The sequence below is a fragment of the Merops nubicus genome, unplaced genomic scaffold (assembly GCF_000691845.1).
Source record: "Merops nubicus isolate BGI_N331 unplaced genomic scaffold, ASM69184v1 scaffold31869, whole genome shotgun sequence".
Taxonomy (NCBI): Eukaryota; Metazoa; Chordata; class Aves; order Coraciiformes; family Meropidae; genus Merops; species Merops nubicus.
Window position 1 is genome coordinate 204 of NW_008632181.1, and position 10,436 is coordinate 10,639.

Consider the following 10,436-nt stretch of genomic DNA (forward strand, 5'->3'; position numbering starts at 1 on the left):
ACTGTTGAAGCCAGAAAGGTTTGTAAAGCCTCTGGAATAGACTGGCCAGAGAAGTGGTAGAGACCGCACTCCTTGGGGTGATGGTGCTGAGGGGTATGGTTTAGTGGTGACCTGGCAGTGTTAGGTTAATAGTTGGACTTGATGATCTTAAAGGCTTTTTCCAACCAAAACAATTCTATAATTCTGTGCAACATGGATGTTTTCCAAGAAGTGGTCTTTCACTGGTCAGATACTTCTCACCAGTAGGTTGCAATAGAAGTACAATTCTGCACTTCACTTAGTGGATGGAGTGATTTGCTTGTATCATTGTAGCCTTTGTTGCTAGAAAGATAACATTTGTTTCTCTTTTCCTCAAAACAAGAAAATCATTGGTTTTTGAAAAACAGGTCTTTTGATTTGTTGGAATTTAAAGGGTTCTAGACTTCCTCCATGACAGAGAAAGTTATACATGTAGCATTTATTTATGGGCTCCAGCTGAAAAATACACACACAAAAAGCAAAACACAAAACTAAAGCAACAAAACCAACCAACCAAAACCCAACAAAACATAACAGCTTCTGTAAGGATTATTTAGTGCTGCAATAAAGTTCTTAAAATGTAAACATTTATTAGATACATAAATATATTTCAAAAAGTTAATTATCTGAGTTTTCTTTGATCAAGTGAAAAAACTGTATGTAACTACTATAGTATGACACTACTTAACGTTGCAATAGAGGAATCGCTGAAGCTTTTTATGCCTTTCACTATTTTTTTGTATGACGTTTTAAAAAAGTGCTTCCTTTTACAGCCTGAAGTACTGGAACAATTGAGTGGGTTAAAGGAATTTTGGATGGATGGTAATAGACTAACACTTATTCCAGGGGTGAGTTCTTTTACTGTGTTTAATGTGTCATCATTTAGTATTTTAATTTAGTGATATTTTCTTTGTCAGAAATAATGTTTGTTGAAGTCGCTATGTAATTTTGATGTTTTTTTTAAGCCAAAAGGCTAAATGCCACTTAAACGCGTAACTTGTCTACTTAGAATTTGTCACTGATCATGAGAGCTGGGTACCCAACTTTTCTTTCATTGAAAGTTATAAACCTCTCATGAAAACTTACCCTCAAATTCAGGAAAGTGATAAAAATCCTAGATCAAATCTTGGGTTAAATTTACAGTTGACTAGTCCTTCCAAAAAGGGATTATTTTATATTAGACATCAAGCAGGAATTTACAGGATAAATGTATTGTGTGAGTTTTTACTGGTCAGGGCTGTGAAGCAAGCAGTGCCTGTTCAAGTGCAATGTATACAGGGAGCAGAACCAGCTCCTGAGAAAATGTTTTATTGACTTCATCTGGATTCCTGATATCTCTCAGAATGATGTGGGGTCCAGGCTGACCTGTTGTTGCAATATTTATGAACCTGTGCTTATGTCACAGTAAACTAGTAAATGAACATTTGAAATTTGGGAAGCAGCTAAGTCTGTTTCAGACTTAAAATCACTAGCACACTTCTGCCAGGAGTCTTTCTGCCTGATCAGTAGTCGTCTGTATTGTCTTTCCTTATTTCATCTAATGCTTCACTGAATAGCTAAGTGAATCTATTAAGCATTTCTGCTTTACAGTAAAACTGTATTTGTGGAAGTGACTGCATCTTCTCTGTGTACAAATCTTCAAACTTTCTCTTGGTTCATATGGAAAGCTTATATTTTGGCTTCTTTTTTTCAGTTTAAGTATGATTAGGAACTCGTTGATTTTGAGATTAAGTAGGACACAGTTTACACAAAAGGCAAAAATAAGATTAAAAGACTTCACTGGAGCCTAGTGATGTCCTTTTATATGTCTCTCTGAAGTCTGTTATAAAACTCAAGTTACTTGATTCATAAGAACTGACCAAACCATTGAATTTGCCGCGGACTGACATAAGAGACCTGTAGAATTACAGTGGTGCATCTGTGTGTGTGGAAAAACATCAACAGTGCCCATGTGCACAAAATATTTCATGGTAAAGCTTGACTATTTTTGCATAAAATTGTATTTCAGCACTATAAATAGGTTTTCTCTTTTCCTTTGCCATTACACTTGAGAAACAGTTTGTTGTCAAATCTGCTGGATTTTTTGATTTGACCTTTTACTTTCTAGAATATATTATTTTCTAGAATGTATTATTTTCTTTTGCTTTCAGTTCATAGGCACTTTGAAACAACTGACCTACTTGGACGTTTCTAAAAACAACATTGAAATAGTTGAAGAAGGTATTTCAGGTTGTGAAAGTCTGCAAGACCTACTGTTATCCAGTAATGCACTTCAGCAGCTGCCAGAGTCTATTGGTTTGTATTTTCAGTTCATTGGTTGCCTTAAACAATTTTCGTTTAGACACAGAACACTTGAAATTAGACAAATGGTATTTTAGATGCAAGCTTCAAATGGCTAAAAGTGCTAATCTTGGATGAAGCTGTAATGTGTGGCTGAATAATAGAATTTATAATTGTTTTGCAACATATTTGGCTTTATATGGTCGTTTGTAAATTGATAAGAAACTGTTGACCATAACAGAATAAAAAAAAAAAATTTTTTCAAACCCCCCCCCCCATAGCTGGCACATGGTAAGCTGGCAAACAAGTTTTGAAGCTCATCTGCTTATTTGTTTCAGAGTATAGTACTATAGGCGTTGCAGAGATTACAGAAGATGTGGTTCATTGCCCATACTTTTTTCCCCCTTCTTAATTTAGGATTAAAACTAAGCTTAATAAATGTCCTTTTCAATTTACTTGTTTATTTTATTACAGGTTCCCTAAAGAAGATAACAACGCTTAAAATTGATGAAAACCAGTTAATTTATTTGCCAGACTCCATAGGAGGGTAGGTATTTCATCTGAATAAAAGGCTGAATTGCCTTTTTGCACTTTTCTGTAACAACAGCTACTATTTTAAATATTTTTACACCCATTTGATTTAATTTCTTCTGCCTGTTAATGTCTTAATAAAACTCAAAGCAAGTGCTTTCCTATCTTCTAGTTTACAGCATGTATGTTCTTTATGTATTATTTAATATCAAAAGACATATGTTCCTCACTTCTTAGTGCATCCAGCAATCTGTGAAAGAAAAATTGAATGTAAAAGAAAAGATACTTCAGAAAGCAGTCAGCTGCTTGAAACTGCTTTTTGGCAGTAACACGGTTGTGGTGGATATTGCAAATGATTGAACCACAATCAAAAAGCTTGTAAAAAATGAATCTGAACACAGACATTTATCTTTTTTATATTATAAAGAGAATTTTCACCTGTTCATCAGCAGATTTTTTAATGTTTTTTTCTTCAGTTTGGTGTTCAGAAATTTAATTTTAAATTCACAAATTATGTCAAAAATAATTCAGAATTAAGTGCTCTGCAAATTAATGGTATTGGTTCCAACTTCCTTTCTCCTATTGTAATTTAATGTAGGTTATATGTTGTTGTCAGAATTTAGAAAATACTTCTTCACTGCCAGATTCTTAGGTTCACTGCCTCTTAACTCTTGAAATGCTTTTCATGTTCAGAAACTGCACTCAGCTTGTGTTTGGCTATGATCTGTCCCATTCTGAATGTTTTCAGTGCCTTGCACTACCGTGTTTTCATGTAGTTCACAAATGTGTTATTGCTGATCCCTCTGTTTTTGCTTAATGCTTTCTGGTGAGGGCAGCATAAAGGAGATTTAAAAAACAAACAAAAATTAAAACAAATACACCCCTCCTACCAAAATAATCAAAACAAAACAACAAAAAACCCCCACAATCAACCTATAAACAAGAAAAAAACCCAAACACATTTTAGGCAATTAGTAAAGAATTTTTATTGGATTTTATTTCCTTTTGGTTTCAGATTTGTGATTTTTAATTGAGTTTGAGATTTGTAATTAATAATGGTGTTAATTTTGTTTAAGCTTAAAGTATTCAAATAACATTGCATGAGTTAACCCGTATAGAAGATTAACTGGAGAGTTTGGGTTTGTGTGTGTGTTTGTTTGGTTTTTTCTTTTTTTTTCCCCCAGGCTAATATCAGTAGAAGAACTGGACTGTAGTTTCAATGAGATTGAAACATTGCCTTCATCTGTTGGGCAGCTCTCTAATATAAGGACATTTGCTGCAGATCATAATTTTTTAACACAGCTGCCATCAGAGGTATGTATTTAATTACCAAACTGTAGAATGAATTTTTAAATGTGTGTTAAACTATATATTCAGTACAACTTTTGGATAACAAGTTAATAATTCTTGAGGAGATTTTGTTTGTATAGGTTTTTAGAGGAGTATATATATACAAACACACAAGTTAGCAAATAATTACATTTGAATTTTTTTTAAGCAAGAAGTAGAAATCTGTTACTAGTTTATGGAAATTAAAAGAAGGTTTAATATGTAAGAATAAACCTAACTCTGCTGTACAGACGGAAGTAGCTGTAATATTAATTTTTTTTAAAACGGTAAAAAATTGCGTATTTAGAGTTGTGAAAATTATGGGTTTTTTTTCTTTTTGCAGATTGGAAACTGGAAGCATGTGACAGTGTTGTTTCTGCATTCTAATAAGCTTGAATTTCTCCCTGAAGAAATGGGTGATATGCAGAAATTAAAAGTCATCAATCTGAGTGACAATAGGTTTGTGAAAGCATTTACTCATCTAGAAGTTGTATAAAATGCAGTAAAATGTAGTAGTCTTATGAATATGTTACACTAACTTGCACAGCTTAGAAGCTGACTGATATTTAACGTATTATTGTTGTATCCTGGAACTTGTTATCTTCATTTTAATTACTTGGCACTAGCATATGCATTGAAGCACAGCTTCAATATATTTATGATTGTTAGCATTTTTTTTTCTGGGGAATTAGTTTGATTGTTTTCATAAAAGTTTTGATTCTTACTTAATAGCTTCCTGTATTGCATATGGAGAACCGAAAACAGTATAGTGTAAAAGACTTAAATGTGCTGGGGAAGGGGGAAAAGAGAATTGTGTTTTATTAGAGTTGGTTGTTAAAAACTGACAAAACATTCCTATTTGGGGAATTGCCAACTTGTAGACTTGAAATATACTGAAAGAGGTGTTTAACTGAGATCTCCATCTTGTTTTGCCCATCCAACTTCTTTACTCCATCTGTAGCTTCATTTATCCATTAATGCCAGAGCTTCTGTTTTCAAGGGCAGCTCCTTTTCCACACGTGTATCTTAAAAAACTACTATCTTCAAGTGTAGCACTTTTTTTAAATTGGCACGTACATATATTGAAAGATAAAATGCTGAGGATTCAGATTAATTAATTCAGGTTAATTGTCTTCAAAATTGTGTTAAAGTCACTGAACTGAGTTAAATCCAAGTTATATTGTAGCTGTTTTATGCTACTTGCTAAACAGGGCAGAATTGTGGGAGTTTTATTTGCTTTTGGGGTCTTTTTCATTCTAGGTATAGCTTTGTATCTAAATTAAATGCTGTTGCCATTCAACTGTCAATAGTTATTAATTTAACTGTATTTGTAAGTATCCTTTAAAAACGTTTTTCGAGGCTAATGTGGGATTGTTCCTTTCCAGTCTTAAGAGTATCGATAAATGTACTTACATAAATTCTTGTAATTTACAGACTGAAGAATTTGCCATTTACCTTTACGAAACTGCAACAGCTCACTGCTATGTGGCTATCAGACAATCAGGTGAACCTTTTGAAAATTAGAAGTAGATGATTGTTGACATTATTCTTAATGGAATTGACAAGTACAGAGCCATCTGTTTTAATAATGAGACCTAGTACGGTGTATATACGTCAATACTTCCTTGACATTACTGTGTTGGTTCTCTTGAGATAAATAACACTGAGCCTACCTGTCTTTGGAGACTTTCACACTTCTGGCAAAGTTCTGTGCTGCTAGGAAATGCAATTTAACAGATGTTGAGTTTTTTAATTTTTGTTTTTCTTAATTCCGGCTTTTTTACACAGGAGAGTTAGTGTTTGGTGAGGTACTGCTCAAATGTGTAGCATGCTGTTTCTTCACAGCCATACCAGTGGGGAAACTGAGCATGCAAACTCTGTGACTGTCAAAGTTTTAAGTTATTAAGCAGTAACTCATGCACTTCTGGCTTCTATTTTTGCTGTGTACTGAAACCTTCTGCACTGTGCTTGTTTCCTGAATGGCTTCAAGGTATACAGGGGTGCCAGAAATCCACTAGCCTCAGATGTAGTATAATGAAAACATTTTTACTAATACCGTAACTTCAAGAATCCTCTCCCCTTTTTTGAAAGAGGTGATGAATATCCAATCTGGTGTCCACATGAAAAACTGAGTACAAAATTTTTCTCTTTATGTGATCGTCTGCAGCTTTAAATGGCCAAATATATCTGTGTATTCCAGACCAGCCTCTCTTGGGGTAGTAATAAGTCCTAGCAAGCCATGAGATTATTCTTTGAATACCCAGTGTTTGCTGTTCTCTTAAAGCTGTTACTGAGTTTTGCTTCTCAGTCAAAGCCAATCATCAAAGGCAGACATGCTAGTAACCTCATTTTGTGAAAATTACTCAGAGGAGAAAAGATTCAATACAGAATAGTCTTCAAAGTAATGGGACAGTCATGCTTCACAGTATGTAGATTGTATTTACTTTTTCACATGTATATTATCATAACATATCCTCTAATTTGCTTCCTAGTCTAAACCACTTATCCCTCTTCAAAAAGAAGCTGACCCTGACACACAGAAAACAGTGCTTACTAATTATATGTTCCCTCAGCAACCAAGGACTGAGGATGGTAAGAATTTCAGAAATATCCTGTCAGAATACTCACTTGTGAAAACAATAATGGGAATGCTCTCCAGCTAATCTGATGTCCTCTGGATAATACTTAAATCCCAGTTTGAAGTAAATTTGTAGGTGAAGAGTTACATCTGAAAAATGAAAACAGCACCTTAATGGGATCTACATGTTGGTAAATTCTAGGTGAAACTTTCAGTGAGCAAGGTTGGGAATGGACTGGTGGGATCATAATCTGTGATGGCTGCAACTCCCAAATGTGACACCCTGTTTCATTCCAGCAGAGCCTAGTGATTTGGGATGAAGTTATCCTTAGCAGATGTCTTCACCTGCTTCAGACTGAGTGTTTTAACAGAATGCTAGACAAAATGTTTCCTCTCTTACTAAGTACATACTTTTGGAAAAGTACATAGCATTCTGCTTTTCATTTTAAAAGAAAAAAAAAAAATCAGTCCAGAAAAAAGCATGTTGCTCACAGTTAGTTTGAAGTGTTCTGTAAAACGTTAGATCCAAAATATTAAGACCTTGCCAGAAAGTTATATCTGCTCACTTGTGAAATAGTTAGGAAAATAAATAACATTCCGCGAGTAACCCCATCAGGAGTTAGAGCAGGAGAATTAAGTGTCTACTTCTCCACTTCCCCCTGCAGGCACAAGGAAAAAATTTGTGCTGTTTTTAACAGAAGGCAGGGGTGGTATCAATGGGAGTAACTAAAAACTGACAAGTGACAACATTTGATGTTCCATGGCACAAGTGTCTATTCCACTGAGAGTAATCACCAAAAATATCATCAAAACCAGTGAATTGTTTGTCACTTTGCCTTCTTCTATCTAATCTAATCTTCTAATGCAGATAGTGCATCTGCAATACCCATGATAGTGTGAGAGTTATAAAAATCCATTTGGAGGAGGTACAGTGAAGTTCAAGATTTGAAATTTTTTTTTACCCATGTGCTGGAATTTTTCTGTAGACAAGGAAAGGGTGGCTTGTTTGGCTTAAGTTGGAGTACCTGCCTCTGAGGTGATCATTCCAAAGAGAAGGTTTAAATTACAGTAGATGGTGTTTTTTAAAATAAAATTTTAGAAAATGTTTATCCTGTTCTCTTTTTTGATCCAGAACCATTTCAGTGATAGTGAAGTCTGTTAGATTGTTTTCAGATGTTTTAAAAATTTTAAGTTTACCCAATAAACACAGAGAAACTAATATTCCAGTTCACTTGCTGAGCCCTATAATTAAGGGATTCCTTTCTACTTTGGCTACAGAAATAGTTAATATGAGCAGTCTTGGTATTGCTAGTGAAGGATATAAATTTGCTGAGTTGTTGGTGACAGATTTCTCAGAATATTTGGCATGCTGAAGTAGAACTTGGCTGATGTAGCTAACACAAGGCATAGAGCTATGCTAGAATAACAGACAGTGGGTAGTCCAGACTTTTTTAAAAATCTCTTGTAAAACTAATCAAGAAATACAACTTCTGCAAACATCATGAATACCTTAAGTTTTAGATGCGTTAGCCTTTTCAGGATTATAATGAAGGTTTTTGCCACTAAGTCATTCATTCAAGTCATTCAAGTCTTCATTTGTGTATTTTCATTAAGTAAAATCAGGTGAATGCCTTTCATGTACTTAATGAGATGTGCTTGTTGAAGTTGCGTTATGCAAATCTATAAAAGTATAATTTGCAAATATGTACAAATATATATGAATAAAAATACTTGCAGCAGATAGTTCCACTGAAAATTCTTAAGCGTGAATTTTAAGGTTCATGTACAGCTATATGGGTAAAATTCTTTACTTTATAGATAGGGATTTTACTATTACGAAAACACAGCCAAGTTCATAAAGTAGTGGCAGTGCAGCTAGTCTTCAAGTAATGGTGCTGCTAATCTCATGTCTTTCAAGAATGCGTACGAAACCACACCACTCCCATCCAAGGGAAGGAAAAAGAAGATTTTTATTTTGCATACTGTAACTTATTCTTATGAGGATCTCTTTTTTTGTGTGTTTTTTTTTTTCAGTTATGTTCATATCAGATAATGAAAGTTTCAATCCATCTCTGTGGGAGGAACAGCGGAAGCAGCGTGCTCAGGTGGCTTTTGAGTGTGATGAAGACAAAGACGAGAGAGAGGCACCACCTCGGGTTAGTATTGAATTTATTTTAGAATATTCAGTGCTTTCCTTCCCCTTTCCCCCACCCACGAGTCACAACTTCTTCCTTACTTTGGCTGTGGATTTTCTTCTGCTGAAGAAATCAAGTCTTCAATTATTAGTTAAGAGTACTTAACAGGATGAAAAACTTTTGGGTTTGGGGTGGTTTTGGTGGTTTTTTTTTTTTTTTCATCCATATCATTTGAAGTGGAGCACAAGACAAAAAACTCTCAGCTGATATAAGGCAATGTAGGGCATAACTGTGAGACTGCCTGAACTGGTAATGGAGAAGGATAGTGGGGAAACAGTGATTAATTCTGATCTTTCTTTAAGTAAATTACAGGTGTCAGAATTCTTCCTGCTTGCAAGTAATAGATGCACTTTATGGGTTCTATAAACTTGTCTGCATCAATGAAGGTAAACCTGAACAGCAAAGTGGAGATGCTAGATTGTTCAGTGTTTTGTCCTAATTAGTTGTTTTAAAGCTGATGTTTTAATTATGGCACTTAATTAAACGTAGAACATTATTGCTTTTTTTGTATAGGAAGGCAACCTGAAGAGATATCCAACTCCATATCCTGATGAACTGAAGAATATGGTCAAAACAGTGCAGACAATTGTACATAGGTTAAAGGATGAAGAGTCTACTGAAGATACTGCCAAGGAGTCAAAACGAGAAGGCCAGACAGTTTCTGTAAAGGATGTGGGGGTAAAGGTTAGAGATAATACTCTTGTCTGACTTTGCAAGAATTTCCAAAGATCTAGAGTGCCACTGATTCCTTTCAATTCTCTTTTCCCGCTGCACTAATATGCTAGCAAGAATGATTGTCAGATTAAAGAACAGAACTTACCTCTTCACCATCTAAAGAAGATGATTATATATGTCTGGTTTGCAGTAGCAATTTTCCTCTGACACAAAGAGCAAGGAAAACGACTTTATTCTTAGACAAATACAAACTGGATGAATGTGGCTTCTTCAGTTTCTGGGGAATGACATCTTTGTCATCCTTTTGTCTGCCAGACTTCATGATGAAATTCAGGATAATTTCTGAGGATCTTATTGCTGTCCTCATGACTGGAGGTTTTACATGGTAGTTTGGGAAGGCAGTCATAGCAAGCTGACACAGGAGTCAGGAGCCTCTAACTGATGTAGCATGATAGATGGTGGAACTACTGTGTGGTGCTGACAAGTTTCATTGTAGATATTCTTGGCCTTTTTTTTTTCAAAGTGGAAATTTAACGGTACAAATTGGCCCAAATAAGGAGAGTCAAACTGATTAACAAAGAGTAGGGACTGTACATCAGTAATCTGCCAAGAATTCTCTGCATTTCATACCCGGTGCATCTCATACTTTGTTTTCAAAGCTTGGATTTTCCATTCCATAGTTTCCCAAAAATACATAGTGTTAACTCTTAATATCATATGTTGCTGAAAACCTTTCAGGATGTTTTTTTCTGCTAATGCTCTTAATCCTTTAGACCTCAGAAATGGCTTCAATAAAGAACAAAGGAGATGAAAGAAAGCAATACTCAGCA

At 34.9% G+C, this 10,436-nt stretch overlaps 1 protein-coding gene across 1 annotated transcript in view; it reads left to right on the forward strand.

Annotated features, from left to right (window-relative positions):
• Window positions 1-791: 791 nt before the first annotated feature.
• The window catches only part of ERBB2IP (erbb2 interacting protein), a gene marked incomplete at its 5' end in the record, with an annotated part of 28,247 nt that continues 18,602 nt past the window's right edge, over window positions 792-10,436 (forward strand). The window contains 10 exon segments of the mRNA XM_008947856.1: window positions 792-866; window positions 2,169-2,313; window positions 2,773-2,845; window positions 4,014-4,143; window positions 4,502-4,617; window positions 5,593-5,662; window positions 6,651-6,750; window positions 8,771-8,892; window positions 9,445-9,615; window positions 10,380-10,436. Coding sequence (XP_008946104.1) covers window positions 792-866; window positions 2,169-2,313; window positions 2,773-2,845; window positions 4,014-4,143; window positions 4,502-4,617; window positions 5,593-5,662; window positions 6,651-6,750; window positions 8,771-8,892; window positions 9,445-9,615; window positions 10,380-10,436 — 1,059 coding nt within the window.